Source organism: Pseudophryne corroboree, chromosome 9 (assembly GCF_028390025.1).
Source record: "Pseudophryne corroboree isolate aPseCor3 chromosome 9, aPseCor3.hap2, whole genome shotgun sequence".
Classification (NCBI taxonomy): Eukaryota; Metazoa; Chordata; class Amphibia; order Anura; family Myobatrachidae; genus Pseudophryne; species Pseudophryne corroboree.
Genome location: NC_086452.1, coordinates 66,772,655 through 66,793,464, shown reverse-complemented (window position 1 = coordinate 66,793,464; position 20,810 = coordinate 66,772,655). Strand labels below are relative to the sequence as shown.

The following is a 20,810-nucleotide window of genomic DNA, read 5'->3' as shown; positions in this document are numbered from 1 at the left end:
TGTGGCTGGGCTGCTTCAGGTCGGCACACCCTAACACTTTATTAACACTTATGATTTTCCCTATCACTTTGTATATATTTTTGTATTATTTTAATCACACCACTTACATGGCACTTCTGTGCTTCCTATTAACCCTTATTAATTTTCACCTGTGTGCTAACCTGGGGTAGCCGACCTGTGCCGACATGATGGGGTCCTGCACCCCGGACCCATACCTAGTATTAGGGACCCCCAGTGACGGAGAGGCCTTGTCGATCGGCCTGGGGGCTTAACCCTATATCTGCAGATATACGCAACCAAGATCTCCGTATAATCTGACTATTATGTAGTAATATTTTTCACTCGGTGTGCATTAGGGAACCATTGTTTTTTCCTGACCTAAAGAGTCAGCAAGGTTTATTATGTGTGAAAAGTATGGTTCACACACGGAGGCTTTTTGCAATGAATGGTTATGTATGACTGACAAAGATAGGGTACCATTCCCTAAGGTGAGCAGCTTTGAACCAGAGGTACTACAGAATGTAAGCAGTAAAATATGTCTGATAAAATCCAGAAAACAAAGGGTCAGACATACAAATTGTTTAAACCTGTGGCAGCAAGAGGGGTTGGTGAGTTTGATCCTAAGGTATTGCAGGTGGTATGTCTAACCAAAGTCATATAAGACAAAAATGAAAATATAAGAACTGTTTGAACTTGTAGCAACAATAAACAAGTAGGGGGGGGGGGGGGGAAGGAGAATGCAAGTACACCGCCATATGTAGATGTGGAAGCAGTTACGGCCAGCATACAAACTATAGAAAATATGAAAAATATGACTGTAATCTATATATGTACTAAAGAATGTTGAAGTTTTATTTAGGAGGAGAAGGTGACCTGATTGTTTTCAGCCATTTCTCATGTACCCAGAGGAGTATCCAACCTGTAAAAGAAGAGCAGTAGCCTGTGGGGGAAGTGGCTGAGACCAGTGGAACAGGTAAGTATGGTATCATTCGTGTACATATATAGTAAAACCCCAAAAAATAAAACAAACAAAATCAAGAAAGTAACGTCAGAAATGGAGAAAAACCTGTCCGCACATTAGTATTTGCCAGTAGGAAAGCGGACAGAGACAAGGTAACCCCAGGGTATTTCTTTCAGTTGCCATATAAGAAGTATTCATTCCTAGTAATGCCCCTAGTAAAGATGAGCTCGGAAATGTTTGTTGGACCATGTACAGACCCTTAATACGGGATGAGAAGGATTGAATGAATACTTCGCATGACCTAGAAGCTTGTTAAATTTTGTTGTTTTTGTCTCTTGCAGTAATAGAAAACTCTCCATCTAGATAAGACCACTGGTAAACACTAATTCGGCAAATGGGAGGTGGCTGTCACAGTAGCTAATCTTAGATAAGTGTGCTATTGAACATCACAAGAATAGTGCTAGGCGCAGAGAACAGGTTGAGAGGTTGAGGACGGTAAGTATACTGGCACATACAGGAAAGACCCATCAGTCCAAACCCCAGATCCCTAATGGTCAATAATATGTTACACTTGTAGGAAGGAAGGGCATTTTGCCAGAGATTGTAGGAGTAGTAGGACACATAGTCAATATAGATCCCCTAGACAGAAAACACAAGCCACATTATTAAACACATAGACGGGACCAAGGGACATATAGTAAGGAATCATAAGCCATATAGAAAACACAGATTCGGCTAATGGGAAGAACAAAATAAATGCAACATTACCCTTTGACAAAACTTGAAGACTAATGTCGCATTCTGCTGTTCTAGGTGCATGTCCATCACAGGTAGAGGAAATTATCTCACAGATACCGGGTTCCCTATGAACTTAGGATGGACAGGACACTGGATTGATGGCTGGGATAGTCCCAGTAGAGATAAGACACACAGATTTTTTTTTTTAGGGGTATAGACCAAGTAGAGAATCACTTCCCCGTAGTTCCCAATCCAGTTGTCAAATTTTTATAAAATCTTCTTCACCTCTACAAACTCATCTGTCACCAACCTCTATTCTGTTTCTCTACAGTTTCCTCTTCATCTTTTGCGTTCACACAGGGTGGTACAATACATGGACCCGAGTACAGTTCAAACTCCACATGCCTAGGTCCTTCAGAGTTCTGCCCAAACCCAGTATATCTCAACAGCATGATAACACCAGTATTACTGCAGTGTGCCTTGTCATGCACAAACGGTGGAGAATGGGGATACTGGTGAAGGGAAATTTTGTATAGACACTGATATGCCTGTTGGTGAATGGCAAACCTGACATTTTATTTTTAATTTTCTTCTTCTTTCTCTCCTCTAGAGATGTTTCTTTTTCTTTCTTTTTTTTCTTTTTTTGAGTTATGCTCATGGTACTCTACATTGCAAACACACGATAGTAAATTAAGAAAAAAAAAATTGTGTTCCCTACAGGAATAGGCAGTCTGGAGGACAAAGGGGTATGGCCAGGAGTCCTCAGGACTGTGGGCAGGTGGACACGGTAAGCCAGTAGCCCCCAGAGCATACCTTCCAAGTCTAGCTGAGGTGGCACACGGTCTGACTCATCTAGGCAAAGAGGGTAGGTGCAGGCTGATGAGAGTCTACTGGTGTGCGCCAGGATTCTATTCTCATGCAGGTAAGAGAGCAGTGACCTGTCTTGCTTGTTTGGGGAAGAATATTGCTAAAGCAATACCAACAGAGCCATCCCATATCCCTCCTGCAGACGGATCTTTTCAGGAAATACAAGTCAACTTCGTACAGTTAACACCCTTTAGGAATTATTGTTATGTATTGGTGTGCACTGATGTTTTCTCAAACTGAGTAGAGGCATTTTCCTGCCGCCACGGATGCTGCTGTGGTTACCGCAAAGAAAAATTGTGCAGAAATTTGTGTGTAGATAATGGTACCCCTAGAAGTAGGAGCAAAGCTTGAAATTGTACTATTGTGATCATAGATACTGCCACTAGTATTATGTAGCTTCGGAACCACTCCAAGATCTTCACTCAACGAATCACCCTCTTCAAAATTTGTTTTTGTTTTTGCTTTGGTATTTGTCTTTTTTTTGGGTTGTTTTTGGAAGACAACCTCATGTCATGATTGATCCGCACAATGATCAGAAATACCCCAATGAGGTGACAGTACAGTACCTTATTGAGATGAGCCAGCATTTGAGAACTTGACAAAAGAACTTGAAACTGTAGATTGCTGGTATGCCAAATACTAACTGTCTTGATTGTGAACCAAGAGACTGTGTGATTGTTCTTACGCTCAGGTTGCCTAATAGACAGGTGGGAAGGACCATACCAAGTTTTGGTGACAGCACTATCCCAGTGACAGTAGCCGAGAGAGAGACTTGGGTCCACGATTCCCATTGGAGGAAAGTCGGTAGTCCGGAAGGAACTCGTAAATGGAGTGAGATCGCAAAAGTATCACCAGAGACTCTGTTCCGTGAAGACTGAGAGGCGGCACTGTTGAACACTACATGAGCGTACTAAAGGATTGCAGAAAGACCAGTCATTGTAATTGATTTGTTATGAACAAGAGTTACTTTGTTCTATTTCTCTTTTCTCTCTTTCCCGCTGACAAAATTTTCTTTCAGGATATTCTATTTTTCGCAAGGTTTTTTTTTTTTATGAGGAGTCGAGTGTGGGACTGAAACTGGTTCTGGAGGAAGGAGTGATTTCCTTATAGGATCCCAGGATTAGTCGATCAGTTTGTTAAAGTCAGAGAAAAATCAAAGTTCTAGTAGTTATGGAGTGCAGAGGTAATCAGTAACAATCAGACAATGGCTATTCACACATTGCAGATAAAAAGCTCATTAATATATGTGGAAGAAAGGTTTATGAGTGGCTCTCCCCGAACTCCGAAGGTTTATGTTATTTAGGAAGGACACTACTTATAACCCTTGTTCAATGATTAAACAGACCTAGCATATGTTCCAGAAATGGAAACAATGTTCAGAAAATGATAGGAATATGTAGATCATGAAAATTTTATTTGTCACTGTCACGATTTGTTTGTCTTCTTCATCTACCCAGCAGAACCTCAATCGAATCCAAACATCAGTGTACAAAGACGTAGGTACATGTATGTGTGAAATGTTCGTCGCAAATCAGACATTATAGGCCAAAGCACTGTCCCAGCATACTCTATAGGTTTGATGTTGTCCCACACCCAACCAGTGGTCCCGTGACCGCCGAGTGCATATAGAGGATGTCTCGTCCTCCTTCCTGTCTTCCCCAAATATACTCAAGTGTCTGATTTGCGAAATGCATACATACTTGTGTCTAGGTCACCGATTATGGTATGAAATATTTTTTTTCATATGTTAATAATTGATGGCAGTTATTGTTTACTGCCAAAGGGTGGAATCGAAGTCAAAAATATTACATAAAAAGAACATACAAACTATACACATATGAGTCACTATACTTGCAATACGCGCAGCGAGCACAGCAATATATGGTAACACACGCATTTACACGGACATGCCACAGAGACGGATTCGACACTTATTTCATGCAGTACATAATTATAATAATTTCAAGCGCCAGACATCATGATGATTTAAAATTATATATAATGAAGTAATGTCATGTATGTGTATTAGTTGAACGAAACCAGATACACCTGTCATGTTTGGTATTGAAGCAAGCAGATTGGTGTGTAGATTCATTTGATACTTGTTGTTAAGTTGTAGGACATTGCGACAGAGAGTTATGATTAAAAGTATAAAAGCTAAAATCACTTTTATTAGAACAATAGATATTCCAAACAGGTAGTGGATAGGAAGCTCAGGCCAGCCCCTTTGGACGTCACCAAGGCTGAACCTGTTCAGCATATACAAAGAGACTAGTGACTCATCATGAATGAGTGAGTCACCTCCCCCAGAAACTAGATAACACACTGCTGACCACACAGGAGGTTAGTTCCTGTTTTGGTCTCAGAGGAAGATGGAGTCCCAGCATTACTTTACAGAGAGAGAGAGATATGAGATACATTGAGGGAATGGTATTGTATGCTGGCATGTAACTGTATGTAACTGTATGTTTTAACTGCTTACTGTGTGAGTGTAACCATGTAACTATAGGTATACTGTACATTGTAATATATATTGAATCCATATCCTTTTAATAACAAATATATACATCAATGAGCTTTGGAACTCAGATAATGTGTGGGTGTGTTGTTTTCTCTTATGGGATGCAGTGTTTTGCGATGTACAGCACACTTTTATCGTATATGGTAATAAGATGCGTCTGGCGTCTGCAATATATATTAGAACGGGCATTTTAAATATTTGTGAGAAAGCAATTTGGCATTCACACTCCCCCCTTCCCCCGAGGCAGTGTCTGTGAGTACTACATCTAGCATCATGTAGCCTCACAGCAGCCCCCTCCCCGGTGCAAAGATGGAGGCAGACCACCGGAAGCCGCAGAGACCACCATAGGGGTGTGTATCTTATTTTTTTCTTTTTAACTTGTACAACAGTGTTTTCAGTGCTGTAAACTCCACAACTAGAGATGAGCGGGTTCGGATTTACTCATTTTTTATATCGCCATTTCTTATTTTCAGGATTTTTCTTATTGGTTAACCAAAACACGTGACGCCCAATAGCCAATAAGGAGATTCGGGTAAATCCGCGTAAAACCAAACCCGCTCATCTCTACCCACAACCAGTTAGTTTTAGTTGGATACTGTGGGTATCAGGAGTGCACATACCTGGGGTAATCTAAAATGGTCTCTATTTGAAAAGATTGTGTGATTCAGCTGTGACACAAGTAACGTTCTCCTCCTAAATACATTTAGCACATACTGACCATCTTTACATCGGGGGCAGCACTCTCCCTTCTCATACACGGGGTTCACACATGGCGGAGGGGCACAGTCGGCGACGAGACAGCGGGCAATCCCATCTAGGTCACACGTGCATTGCTCACACTCGGAAGGCTGGAAGATTAGAGATATTTAACGATGAACCAGCGAGAAATGCAGACAAAGCAGACATTGCAACAGAGATTAACCAAAGGCTTTAAAACGTCAGCACTAGCCACAGTTCATATGTAATTATCCCCCCCAGTGGTCCAGTAAAAGGTCTCTTAAATCAAGTAGTAGGACCTAAAGTGCAAGTGGAGAATACGTTGTAGTATCAGAAGGGAGGAATAGGCCCTAGAACACATACATGAAAGCAGTGTCGGACTGGGGCATGTAGGGCCCACCTGGAAAATGCAGTGGTAGGGGCCCATGTTTAGAGGTGTGGACAGTCTCTAGAGGGGGTGTGCCCAGCCACCACATCACCGGGAACATGCAGTGGTAGGGGCCCATGTTTAGGGGTGTGGCCAGTCTCTAGAGGGGGTGTGCCCAGCCACCACATTGGTTTACCTAACCATTTTGCAAGTGTTGGTCCCCTAGATAAATATATACAGTAAATTCTGTAGTGCATGCATGATAATGTACTAGCTTAGTAACAGCACAGTCTGGAATCTGATCCCTCGAGGAGGAGGAGGGGCCCCAGGCAGTAAGGCCCACCGGAAGTTTCCCCTGTACCCCTGTGGGCCAGTCCAACCCTGCATGAAAGCCACAACAAATGAATGCATGGAGATTTAGATCTATAACAGCAGAGTATGAGCACTTACAGACAGTGCACTTAAATCAGGCCATTACTCAGAGCATACAGATACCTGTTAAAAGATTATGAGCAGTGACTGATCATCCAGGCACTGATTAGGCTGCAGACTAGGATGTCAGAACTTGGAGGGGAATAAAATGAAGAACTCATTCATTTAATGGTGGCTGCAACCGCAGACCTTAAATAATCCAGCTGTCCCAAGGCAGTATTGAAGGGAAAGTTCTTCAAGTACCAGATGGCTGTGACGATGTGACCATGTAACTAACACCCTTATGTACATTGTGCTACAGCGCTATCTGGGTAGCCTGAGCAGCTACAAGTGACTAACTTTAGCGTCTACTTTACTTTACACTTTAGCGTCTACTTTACACTCCCCAAAGATGATTAAATTAGATGCCAAGATCAATATGACAGTCGTAGCCTGCACAAAAGCAGTATGAATGGCAATTTCTGAATGTGCAAACGCAGCAGCGTTACAGGGGGCGCTACAAGTGTAATAGAGCTGGAAATAATATGTGTGCAGGTGTTATTTGCAGAGTTATGTAGGCATATACCACCAGATGACTATGAACAGCCAAGTTACTTAACCAGTTATGTTGGTTTATTTTCGTGTAACAGGTCATAGGCAAACGCGCAGGGGGGGGGGGGGGGGTCCGGTTGCATGAAAACCCCCCTCCTCTTGGCAAGTGGCTCAAATGATGACAACAATAGTAATGGTAAATACTATTACTATAACTGCCGCCACATCATGCAGATTCCGGGACAGCAGAGCTGCTGCACATGCCCAGTGCCAGTGGTAGCAGATTCTTCTACCAAGTTTGCTGTGTGTGTGGATCGGAGGCCTCAATCAGTGCACTCTACCAGAGAGTAGCTACCAGGAAGAAGAGACAAGAGCATTACCATAAGGTGGGAGAATGTGTTCTTAAAAAGTGCAGTTCTGGTTCTATTATGTTTGTGTATTTATTTATTATGGGATGTTTAACCTTTTTCTGACCACTTATTTATATTATTTAAGTATGTTTGATACAGCCTATACTATAGACCAGGGGTGGCCATGCGACCAGTCGATCGCGACCCGCCACCCATCCACACGAGGCGAGGAGAGCGCAGCGCGCACCCCTCCTGCCTGCCGTCCTGCCCCTCAGTCTGGTCTCTGGCAGTGACGGCGGAGTGTATAGCTCAAATCAGGTGCCGGTTCGTTAGCCAATCAGAGCTCGTGGACCGGCGCCTGATTTGAGATATAAAGGCTGCCGTCACCGCCGGAGACCAGACTGAGGGGCAGGGAGGCAGGCAGGAGAGGCGCGCGCTGCGCTCACCACACACAGCAAAACTGTGAGCAGCACCATGGGGGCATATCTGGCACTGTGGGCACATGGCACTGTGGTGGCATATCTGGCACCGTGGGGGCATATCTGGCACTGTGGGCACATGGCACTGTGGTGGCATATCTGGCACCGTGGGGGCATATCTGGCACCGTGGGCACATGGCACTGTGGGGGCATATCTATATCCGGCACTGTGGGGGCATATCTAGCACTGTGGGCACATGGCACTGTTGGCACATGGCACTGTGGGGGCATATGTGTTTGAGGTTTTTGCCTGTCGGGGCCAATGTGTTATTTCGTGCAAGACGGTCATTACACCAGAGATGGCTAACCTTGACACTCCAGCTGTTGTTGAACTACACATCCCAGCATGCCCTGCATCAGTTTTAGCATGGCCAAATAACAAAGCTGATGCAGGGCATGCTGGGATGTGTAGTTCAACAGCTGGAGTGTCAAGGTTAGCCATCACTGTATTACACCTTGTGCACCAAGGCTACGTCCCTTTTTTTGTTATGCCACACCCAGTTTTCTGTTATGTCATGCCCCTTTTTGGGCACGCACCTACGGCGCGCGCTATTATCCCACCTAGGTAGATCACAAAAGCTTTTCAGCTTTTAAAGTAGATCACTGACTTCAAAAGTCTAGCCACATCTGCTATAGACCATCTATAGTGTTAAATATAAATACATATATACAGAGTGTAAAAGGACCAATGTTCAGAGTCATTACTAGGTTCTTTTACAGCTCCCCCAGACTCCTGCATTTGCTCCAATGTTCCGCAGAGTGGGAGATTGTGGACTGCATTTGGATACCCCCTGCAAGGGGTTTTGTTGTGCTCGCCCCCCCCCGCCGGCATTCTATAGTAGTACTACTAGTATAGTTTGACCACTAGATGGTGCCATATTCATATTGCAATAAATATTACACTAACAATAGTTCAGCGTTTTGCTATTTATGACACTAAACAATTTTTGTATAAAAGGGGAAGGGGAAAAGAATTCTGCACAAGTTTTAATTATTCAGTAACTCCCCAATTTTTCATGTCGTCTATAATAGGATCCACAAAGTGGGGGTGCTGCCTAAGACAATATTAGAGAACAAAAAAAAGAAAGGACAGAATTGTCTTTTTTGTTGGCGCACTTGGAGAATTATGTAATTATGGTTTTCTTAAAATGTAACTTTAATTTCATATTTTCTAAAATATCCTGTTTAATGAAATAAACACACATATGTAAAAAATGAATAAAGATAATAATAAAATATTTTTCGGGCTCACGGTGCTGTTATTCCTATGTTATTAATTGTAACTATGTATGTAATTAATGAGTCGTCAGATCATTTCATGTAAGGTGTCGGTGGTTATATATATCCTAGATACACATAGTTCCTACTGCATCTATCACATAGGTAAATTGTTCATAAAAAGATAGAAAATATTCATACACATGAAGGTGAATCTGCTAACTATGGTGTTAGTTGGACTATGCTATTAGTTATCGTCTCACCAATAAGTTTGTGTGTGAATTCCCTTGGGTGAAACACTCCTTCACACCACGTCTATTAGACAGACAAGGATTCAGATTATATAATCCGACATCTGCAAAAAAACTTTATTGAAAGTATATTCATGTACAACCCACAGTATGATCCTGCTTTTTATCCTTACATTGATTCTATTATATATGACCTACTGTCACAACTGAGGGCCTGAGCTGACGGGAGGCAGCCTCAGTTGTAGGGGCTGAGATGTACCGGAACCTGGGAGGTTGTATCAGACCCCTGGACATGTAAGTAACATGAATAATAACTGCCCGAAGGCGTGACCACGACAACTTGGATAAAAGTCAATGATGTTTATTATGACAACTCCGCAACACAGCAGCAGTAAAAGAAAACGTAAAAGTCAGCAAAGAATAAATACAGTTCCTGGGTATTACAGGATGGCAGGAGCCACAGGGCACTGGTAGTGTGAGATAGTTCTTATGATCTTCTAGATGGAAAGTCCTTACCAGGCCCGACTGTAGCAATGGAGATAACCCAGGATTGTGCCAGCTGGTGTTCCAGGAAAAGCTGGGTTGCTGAAGATAAAACAGCTGCTGTGGATACTGGCTGGAACCAGACTGTTGTTAGCACGGAGTGGATACTGGCTGGAACCAGTTAAATAATAAATGAACTTGGGAGCGATGAAATATGAACTGAAATGTAGAACTTGAGAGCGGAGAAATAATAATACCGGTGGAGAGTGGTAAAGTGTAGAAAGGACACCGGCCCTTTAAGGGAAGCTGTACTCTGCTGGAAGCTGAGCTGGAAGCAGGTAATGTTGTAGCTGGAAACAGATGAATCCACAATGGATTGGAGAGTCAGGCTACACCGCAGGTGGAATGCTGGTGCGGGTCTCTATGGTGGAAGTCTTGAGACAGGAGCTGGAACCTGGAAGACAATCACAGGAGAGAGACAAACAGGAACTAGGTTTGACAACCAAAGCACTGACGCCTTCCTTGCTCAGGCACAGTGTATTTATACCTGCAGCAAGGAAGGGATTGGCTAGGCAATTATGCAGATTATCAATACTGAGAACAGATTGGTGGAAATGATCAGCTGACAGAATCCAAGATGGCTGCGCCCATGCAGACACTTGGAGGGAAGTTTGGTTTGTAATCCATGTGGTAATGAAAACAGTAATGGCGGCGCCGGCCACCGGAGACAGGAGGCGCCAGGCTGACAGATGCACATCCAACCACGCGGACACAGCGGAGGCCGCGGCTGACGTAATCGCCACTCAGACACTCTGCATGCAGAAGTTCAGGGACAGCGGCGGAGGCCGCGGGAGACGCCATGCCAGGTGTAATATGGCGTTTACTGTGACAGCGTCCCAGAGTGACAGGAGAGGATACAGGAATGTACACATCAGGATAACAGATGGGATCCGGTCCTGGAGCGCTGAGCCAGCCTTAGGAGGCATCTGATGGGTAAGAAATGGCGTCCAGATACCCGGATCGTGACAGCACCCCCCCCTTTAGGAGTGGCCCCAGGACACTTCTTTGGCTTTTGAGGAAACTTGGAATGGAATCTCCGGACCAAGGCAGGAGCATGGACATCAGAAGCATTGGTCCATGAACGTTCCTCAGGACCATAACCCTTCCAGTCAATAAGATATTGTAGTTGACCGTAACGGTGACGTGAGTCCAGGATCTTGGCCACTTCATACTCAACGCCTCATTGAGTTTGGACTTTCGGAGTTGGAGGAAGTGAGGAATGAAACCGATTCAAGATCAGCGGTTTCAACAGGGAAACATGGAATGTCCTGGGTATTTTTAAGAAGGGAGGCAACTGGAGTCTGTAAGCAACAGGATTGATGACTTGTTCAATCTTGAAAGGACTGATATAGCGAGGTGCAAACTTCATACTGGGAACTCTTAACCTCAAATTCTTCGTGGATAACCATACCCGATCACCCACCTTGAGAGCAGGAACTGCTCGACGCTTCTTATCTGCAAACTTCTTGTACCTGAACGATGCCTTGAGCAGAGCTGATCGTACGCTCTTCCAGATATTGGCAAACTGATGCAAGGTGATATCCACTGCGGGAACAGAAGTTGCTGGAAGCGGTTGGAACTCAGGGACTTTAGGGTGGAATCCAAAGTTAGTGAAGAATGGTGTTGAAGCAGATGAAGAATGATACTGGTTGTTATGACAGAACTCGGCCCAGGGAAGTAATTGAACCCAGTCATCTTGAGAGGAGGACACATAGATGCGGAGGAAGGCCTCCAAGTCCTGATTCACCCTCTCGGTTTGACCATTGGTCTGAGGATGGTAAGCCGTGGAAAACTTTAGCTTGACTTGGAGGACTTGACATAAACTTCGCCAGAATTTGGCTGTGAATTGAACTCCTCGATCTGAGATAATTTCTTCAGGAAGACCGTGGAGTCGGAAGATCTCTTGTATGAATACTTGAGCCAACTTGGAAGCTGACGGAAGACCGGTGAGAGGAATGAAGTGTGCCATCTTGGTGAACCGGTCAACTACCACCCAGATGGTATTGAACTTGTTGCACATGGGTAAGTCTGTAATGAAATCCATCGACAAGTGGGTCCATGGTCGACGGGGAACGGATAGTGGAACCAGTTGCCCCGCAGGCGACTGGCGGGATACTTTATGTTGGGCACACTTTGGGCAAGATGCAATAGACTCCAAGACGTCCTTTTTCAGAGTTGGCCACCAATAGGACCTAGAGATAAACTCCAGGGTTTTTTGGATACCTGTATGTCCGGCAAAACGGGAAGCATGGGCCCAATGCATGAGCTTCTTCCTTAGCATCGGCTTCACAAAACTTTTCCCTGATGGGGGCGTAGAGTCCATCCCTACCGTGGAGAATGCCAACGGATTTATAATAGGATGCTTGTCTGAAGACTCTGACTCATTTTCTTGCTCCCATGAGCGGGAAAGGGCATCGGCCTTGCGATTCTGAGAGCCCGGACAGAACTGGAGTTTAAAGTCGAACCTGGAAAAGAAAAGTGCCCATCTGGCCTGACGAGGGTTGAGACATTGTGCGCCCTTCAGGTATAAAAGGTTCTTGTGGTCTGTAAGTATGGTGATTGAATGAGAAGCTCCCTCCAACAGATACCTCCACTCTTCTAGAGCGAGCTTGATGGCTAGCAACTCCTGGTCGCCAATGGCATAGTTGCGCTCAGCTGGGGAGAACTTCCGGGAGAAGAAACTGCAAGGGTGTAAATGGCCATCTTTAGCCCTCTGAGATAACACCGCTCCTACTCCAACGGAGGAGGCATCCACCTCTAAGATGAAAGGAGAGTCGATGTCAGGCTGTTTCAGAACAGGCGCAGAGATGAACCTTTGTTTTAAAAGATGAAATGCTTGCATGGCTTCTTCAGACCACTTGGACGGGTTAGCACCCTTCTTAGTGAAAGCAGTAATAGGTGCCACAATGGTGGAAAAGTCTCGTATAAACTTTCGGTAATAGTTGGCGAACCCTAAGAACCTCTGGACCCCTTTGAGGGTTAAGGGTACCGGCCAATTTTGGATTGCTTGTAGTTTCTCAGGATCCATCTCTAGTCCGGAACCAGACACAATGTACCCTAGAAACGGAATGGACTTGACTTCAAAGACGCATTTTTCTAATTTGCAATAGAGATGATTGACACGGAGACGGGACAGAACCTCTTTAACCCAAAAACGATGTTCCTCTAAATCGTTGGCAAAAATGAGGATATCGTCTAGATAGACCACGACATGACGGTATAGAATGTCTCTGAAGATCTCATTGACAAAATGCTGGAAGACAGCTGGAGCATTGCTCAATCCGAAGGGCATGACGAGGTACTCATAATGTCCGTCACGGGTGTTAAAGGCGGTCTTCCACTCGTCACCCTCACGGATCCGGATGAGATTGTATGCACCTCGCAAGTCCAGCTTTGTAAAGATGGTAGCTCCGCTAACTCTGTCAAAGAGCTCAGTAATCAGGGGTAAAGGATAACGGTTCTTGATGGTAATGTCGTTCAAACCTCTGTAGTCGATGCACGGCCGCAGACCACCATCTTTCTTTTTTACAAAAAAGAAGCCTGCGCCGGCTGGGGAAGAAGAAGGTCGAATGAACCCCTTTGCTAGGTTCTCTTTAATGTATTCCTCCATAGAATGCGTCTCAGGCAGAGACAACGGATAAGTTCGGCCTCGAGGTGGAACCTTCCCTGGAACGAGATCAATCGGGCAGTCCCATTCTCTATGAGGAGGAAGGATATCAGCAGAAGCTTTACTGAACACATCCGTGAAATCTTGATATGGAGGAGGTGGAACATCAGACGACCTGGGGGAGGAAGAACAGACAGGCAATACTTTAAACAGACATGTCTCTGCACAGGAGGAACCCCATGCCAGGATTTGCGTAGTCGTCCAATCAATTGTAGGATTGTGAAGACGGAGCCATGGAAGGCCCAGGACCACAGGATGTGTGGCTCTTGGAATCACTAAAAGTGAAATAAGTTCGGAATGAAGAACTCCCACTCTCAGACGAACTGGTAGAGTCCTTAGAGCAATAACAGTATCAAAAATTTTACTGCCATCCACGGCAGTTAAGGAAAAGGAGGAAGGAAGTCTCTCGGTGGGTAGGGACCACCGTTTAACATAGGCTTCAGTAATAAAGTTCCCAGCTGCTCCGGAATCAAGGAGGGCAATGACGTTCCGATAACGTTGAGCAACTTGAAGCGAGACTGGGAGATTACAATCATGAGGAGATGGAGAGGAGATCATTACTCCTAGCCGGCCCTCTCCTGGGCGAGCTAGGGTTTGGAGTTTTCCCGGACGTTCGGGACAGGCATTGATGGTGTGAGACGGAGCTGCACAGTAAAGACAAAGAGACTCAGAGTGACGTCTTCGGCGCTCAGCAGGAGTTAAACGGGAACGGCCAATTTGCATGGGCTCATCTTTAGATGGTGACAGTTGACGAGGAGGAGGAGCAGAAGATTTTGGAGCAGATGATCTTCCACGCTCAGTTGCTCTCTCTCTGAAACGTAAATCAACTTTCGTGCAGAGTGAGATTAGCTCATCTAACTTAGAAGGTAAGTCTCTGGTAGCTAACTCATCTTTAATAAGCTCAGATAAGCCATGCCAGAATGCAGCATACAGGGCCTCGTCGTTCCATGCCAGTTCGGATGCCAGGATCTGGAACTGTATCAGATATTGTCCTACAGTACGTGACCCCTGGCGTAAACGGAGAATCTCGGATGAAGCTGAGGTTACCCGGCCTGGCTCGTCGAAGATGCGCCTGAATGTTGACACGAATGCAGTGTAAGAAGATAGCAGGGTGTCGGACCTCTCCCATAACGGTGATGCCCAGTCAAGGGCGGAGCCACTGAGAAGAGAGATGATGTAGGCAATTTTTGTACGGTCACTGGGAAAATTGCCAGGTTGTAGCTCAAACTGAATCTCACACTGGTTGAGAAATCCCCTGCAGAATCTTGGAGATCCGTCAAATTTTGCTGGCGTTGGAAGATGAAGACGTGGAGCAGAAATGGGTAAGGTGGGTGGGGTTATAGCTGGAGTCACTGTGGTTGACGCACCAGATGTGCCTGATCCACGGAGAGTTGTCTGAATCCCATCCAGCCGAGTAGAGAGATCCTGGAGACAGCGGATGATGTGGCCCTGTGCAGCCTCCTGATGTTCTAGTCGGGCTGCCAGTTCTTGCATCGGCCTGGCCGCTTGATCCTGGTCTCCGGCTGGATTCATTAGGTCAGTGCTTACTGTCACAACTGAGGGCCTGAGCTGACGGGAGGCAGCCTCAGTTGTAGGGGCTGAGATGTACCGGAACCTGGGAGGTTGTATCAGACCCCTGGACATGTAAGTAACATGAATAATAACTGCCCGAAGGCGTGACCACGACAACTTGGATAAAAGTCAATGATGTTTATTATGACAACTCCGCAACACAGCAGCAGTAAAAGAAAACGTAAAAGTCAGCAAAGAATAAATACAGTTCCTGGGTACTACAGGATGGCAGGAGCCACAGGGCACTGGTAGTGTGAGATAGTTCTTATGATCTTCTAGATGGAAAGTCCTTACCAGGCCCGACTGTAGCAATGGAGATAACCCAGGATTGTGCCAGCTGGTGTTCCAGGAAAAGCTGGGTTGCTGAAGATAAAACAGCTGCTGTGGATACTGGCTGGAACCAGACTGTTGTTAGCACGGAGTGGATACTGGCTGGAACCAGTTAAATAATAAATGAACTTGGGAGCGATGAAATATGAACTGAAATGTAGAACTTGAGAGCGGAGAAATAATAATACCGGTGGAGAGTGGTAAAGTGTAGAAAGGACACCGGCCCTTTAAGGGAAGCTGTACTCTGCTGGAAGCTGAGCTGGAAGCAGGTAATGTTGTAGCTGGAAACAGATGAATCCACAATGGATTGGAGAGTCAGGCTACACCGCAGGTGGAATGCTGGTGCGGGTCTCTATGGTGGAAGTCTTGAGACAGGAGCTGGAACCTGGAAGACAATCACAGGAGAGAGACAAACAGGAACTAGGTTTGACAACCAAAGCACTGACGCCTTCCTTGCTCAGGCACAGTGTATTTATACCTGCAGCAAGGAAGGGATTGGCTAGGCAATTATGCAGATTATCAATACTGAGAACAGATTGGTGGAAATGATCAGCTGACAGAATCCAAGATGGCTGCGCCCATGCAGACACTTGGAGGGAAGTTTGGTTTGTAATCCATGTGGTAATGAAAACAGTAATGGCGGCGCCGGCCACCGGAGACAGGAGGCGCCAGGCTGACAGATGCACATCCAACCACGCGGACACAGCGGAGGCCGCGGCTGACGTAATCGCCACTCAGACACTCTGCATGCAGAAGTTCAGGGACAGCGGCGGAGGCCGCGGGAGACGCCATGCCAGGTGTAATATGGCGTTTACTGTGACAGCGTCCCAGAGTGACAGGAGAGGATACAGGAATGTACACATCAGGATAACAGATGGGATCCGGTCCTGGAGCGCTGAGCCAGCCTTAGGAGGCATCTGATGGGTAAGAAATGGCGTCCAGATACCCGGATCGTGACACCTACTGACAGTGATATCAAATATCTCCCTGACAATTCAGGTCGGTGTTATTTACAAAGAAAGCAAGCATATATCACGTCTATTATGCAGTTCCTTTAATTGTATGTATAAATCCAGATGTCTGAGATTATATATCTATATTATAGATAGAGAGAGAGTAGTCGGCAGCGCTCAAGCACACTGTTTCAGGAGTATGAAAAAGTGTCCCTTTATTGCCTACATGTTTCGGTGAAACTCCCCATCCTAAGGGCCAGACGGGGAGTTTCCCCGAAACATGTAGGCAATAAAGGGACACTTTTCTTCATATTCCTGAAACAGTCTGCTTGAGTGCCGCCGACTACTCTCTACCTGCATTGTCACCTTATGCTAAGCTGACTAGGAGGGCACCGCAGCATATTGCATTTCTTATCTTGGAGTGCCGGAAAATTCTTCACAATATTTATTTATAAACTGACCCTCCATTTTTAAGATAAGCATTGTATTCTTATCTTTTTAGAATATAGTTGTTTTTTATTCTCATGTTTTGTACTATATATCTGTTTTTTTACATTTTTTCTGATGTATTCTTAACATTACCCCATGCTTGTAAAATTTTATCCCACCTTTTTATAAATTAAATGTAATTTTATAATTTTATCTGAACGTATCCTGCCACTTCTTCATATTTAATCTAAATCCATTAGACACCGTTGGTCGCTGGCGCCCCCATCCCCCCTGTTTCCACTTTTAAATCCTAGGTAGCTTATCCCTGCCTAAATCTGCTTGGAGGCTAGCTGACACCTTATATCTATCAAGGAGTGTCTACGGTTGGGTCTATTGTTATAACCCTATATATACTCTACTCACATAAGCCGGTGGCGCCGTACTACCATTATTTCAACATATATATATATATATATATATATATATACACACATATATACACACACACACACACACACTTTTTTTATTTATTTATTTATTTTTTCGTACATTCGGGCAAATCGCATTTTCCATTCTAAGTATGGGAAATGCGATCTGACTACTAAAAAAAAATGCTTAGAAGACATATTAAAGGTTTGGAGGAGAATTTTACGAATTGCCCTTTAGTACATTATTTTAGTAAAGATAATATTGATAAATAATATGCTCGTTAGTCCCCATGTCCTTACTCACCTTATGATAATATAGCTATAGTGTCTACTTGAAACCCTACAATGTACAGCAAATGGTAATCTGGATAACAAAGTATGACGTATTGGTGCAGCTGTTAAGGGTTAATGACGGTATGTATGTGGCTTGGAATTAGGGACTTTTGCACAGCCCTGAAGTTAACTTGCAGCCAGCACTCACAGAGTCGCGACTTACTGTCTGACAGATGCAGTCTATGAATTAGTTATCAGTAAAACAGGTCGACTTCATATAGCTCCATCACGCAGAGCTGAGATACTGTGATAACTAGGGAGGAAAAAGTTCCTTATTTGGCTTGAAGTTTCCCTGGTCAGATTCTGGACCAGGAAACAGGTCATCCCTATAAATAGACGTATTAAGCAACGTGCAGAACCAAGAACGCCGGCTCCCCCAGTAATTGTCTCCCTGTGGAGCAATCACCAATGACACTGCACCTATCCTAATCAGCCACTTACATCTATAATACCCATTTAATACTTGTGATCTCACAGGCAAGATTAACTCTGCAGACCAATGAAATTTATAAGACAACAAAATCATAAAACATTCCAGGAATTATGCATTTAATTAGATATAATATCACGTTAACTTTTTAATCCTGACACAGTTTGCTGCACATTGTAAGCATGTAACAATAGCATTACTTCTGCCCATGTCCTAAACCATACACATAGCAAGATGCATGCCATGCTAACGTCACCTACACTTTTACTTTTTAACCACTTGTTTTACTTCATTGGGCTATATCAAATTAGAGTTTTCCGACAGTTGGAAAATCGGCACTAATTCGATCTGTGGGTATTCAATAGCGGGCGTTAGTGACAGTTTTTTGGTCCATTTTCGCCATGCCTTTTTGTTTTTGTTTTTTTTGTCGAACCTGCATGGGCGAAAACGGACCAAAAAACTGTTGAAAATGACTGCAAATTCGACAAAACACATGGATCGGCGGCAAATTTGACGATCCACGTGGTTTTCACCAGTGCAGATTTTTCGACCACTCGAAAAAACTACAGGAGCATTGAATAGGTTGAATGTCAATTCAACCTAAAAACGGGCAAAAGGGCAGTTTTTTCGACTGGTCGAAAAAACGTCACTAATTGAATACCCCCCATAAACTGCTGTAATGCAGCAGGAACAACTTTCTGTCATGTGTATGAAGTAAATAGACAAGCATCTGCTAAGGCAATCAACCAATCACAAGCAGTTCTCAGGCAATCAACCAATCACAAGCAGTTCTCAGGCAGTCAACCAATCATAAGCAGTTCTCAGGCAATCAACCAATCACAAGCAGTTCGCTGGAGGCCGCCGATATCGTCGTCCCCTATTGCCACCCACCCCTCTCCCCCATATCGGAGGATCATACATCTACCCCAAAGCACAGAGCGGGCACAAATTAGTTCCAAGCAGAACACATATACTGTACTTTACATGGGTTAGCAAGCTGCATGGGTGCACACTGCGTGGTTGGAGGTTCCAACACTTTGATTCAGCGTTTCTTGAACTAGTTTTCAGTGCTGAACCTCAAATATCTTATCTGTAGGTGATTTTGGCATAGCTAGTAATGCCTCCTAGACCAACTGTTGGGAAGGTGTGAATAAGGACAGTGGCACCTGCCGCCCAGTGCCGCACCCCCCTCACCTGTGTCCAGTAGAGATGAGCGCCGGAAATTTTTCGGGTTTTGGGTTTTGGTTTTGGGTTCGGTTCCGCGGCCGTGTTTTGGGTTCGACCGCGTTTTGGCAAAACCTCACCGAATTTTTTTTCTCGGATTCGGGTGTGTTTTGGATTCGGGTGTTTTTTTCAAAAAACACTAAAAAACAGCTTAAATCATAGAATTTGGGGGTCATTTTGATCCCAAAGTATTATTAACCTCAAAAACCATAATTTCCACTCATTTTCAGTCTATTCTGAATACCTCACACCTCACAATATTATTTTTAGTCCTAAAATTTGCACCGAGGTCGCTGTGTGAGTAAGATAAGCGACCCTAGTGGCCGACACAAACACCGGGCCCATCTAGGAGTGGCACTGCAGTGTCACGCAGGATGTCCCTTCCAAAAAACCCTCCCCAAACAGCACATGACGCAAAGAAAAAAAGAGGCGCAATGAGGTAGCTGTGTGAGTAAGATAAGCGACCCTAGTGGCCGACACAAACACCGGGCCCATCTAGGAGTGGCACTGCAGTGTCACGCAGGATGTCCCTTCCAAAAAACCCTCCCCAAACAGCACATGACGCAAAGAAAACTTAAAGAAAAAAGAGGTGCAAGATGGAATTGTCCTTGGGCCCTCCCACCCACCCTTATGTTGTATAAACAGGACATGCACACTTTAACCAACCCATCATTTCAGTGACAGGGTCTGCCACACGACTGTGACTGAAATGACGGGTTGGTTTGGACCCCCACCAAAAAAGAAGCAATTAATCTCTCCTTGCACAAACTGGCTCTACAGAGGCAAGATGTCCACCTCATCATCATCCTCCGATATATCACCGTGTACATCCCCCTCCTCACAGATTATCAATTCGTCCCCACTGGAATCCACCATCTCAGCTCCCTGTGTACTTTGTGGAGGCAATTGCTGCTGGTCAATGTCTCCACGGAGGAATTGATTATAATTCATTTTAATGAACATCATCTTCTCCACATTTTCTGGATGTAACCTCGTACGCCGATTGCTGACAAGGTGAGCGGCGGCACTAAACACTCTTTCGGAGTACACACTTGTGGGAGGGCAACTTAGGTAGAATAAAGCCAGTTTGTGCAAGGGCCTCCAAATTGCCTCTTTTTCCTGCCAGTATAAGTACGGACTGTGTGACGTGCCTACTTGAATGCGGTCACTCATATAATCCTCCACCATTCTTTCAATGTTGAGAGAATCATATGCAGTGACAGTAGACGACATGTCCGTAATCGTTGTCAGGTCCTTCAGTCCGGACCAGATGTCAGCATCAGCAGTCGCTCCAGACTGCCCTGCATCACCGCCAGCGGGTGGGCTCGGAATTCTGAGCCTTTTCCTCGCACCCCCAGTTGCGGGAGAATGTGAAGGAGGAGATGTTGACAGGTCGCGTTCCGCTTGACTTGACAATTTTCTCACCAGCAGGTCTTTCAACCCCAGCAGACTTGTGTCTGCCGGAAAGA

General features: G+C 44.8%; 1 protein-coding gene across 1 annotated transcript in view; it reads right to left on the bottom strand.

The window, feature by feature from the left end:
• The window catches only part of LOC134957505 (von Willebrand factor C domain-containing protein 2-like), a 109,993-nt gene that overhangs the window by 8,940 nt on the left and 80,243 nt on the right, over positions 1-20,810 (bottom strand). The window contains exon 2 of the mRNA XM_063939487.1: positions 5,806-5,935. Coding sequence (XP_063795557.1) covers positions 5,806-5,935 — 130 coding nt within the window. The remainder of the gene's footprint in view (positions 1-5,805; positions 5,936-20,810) is intronic.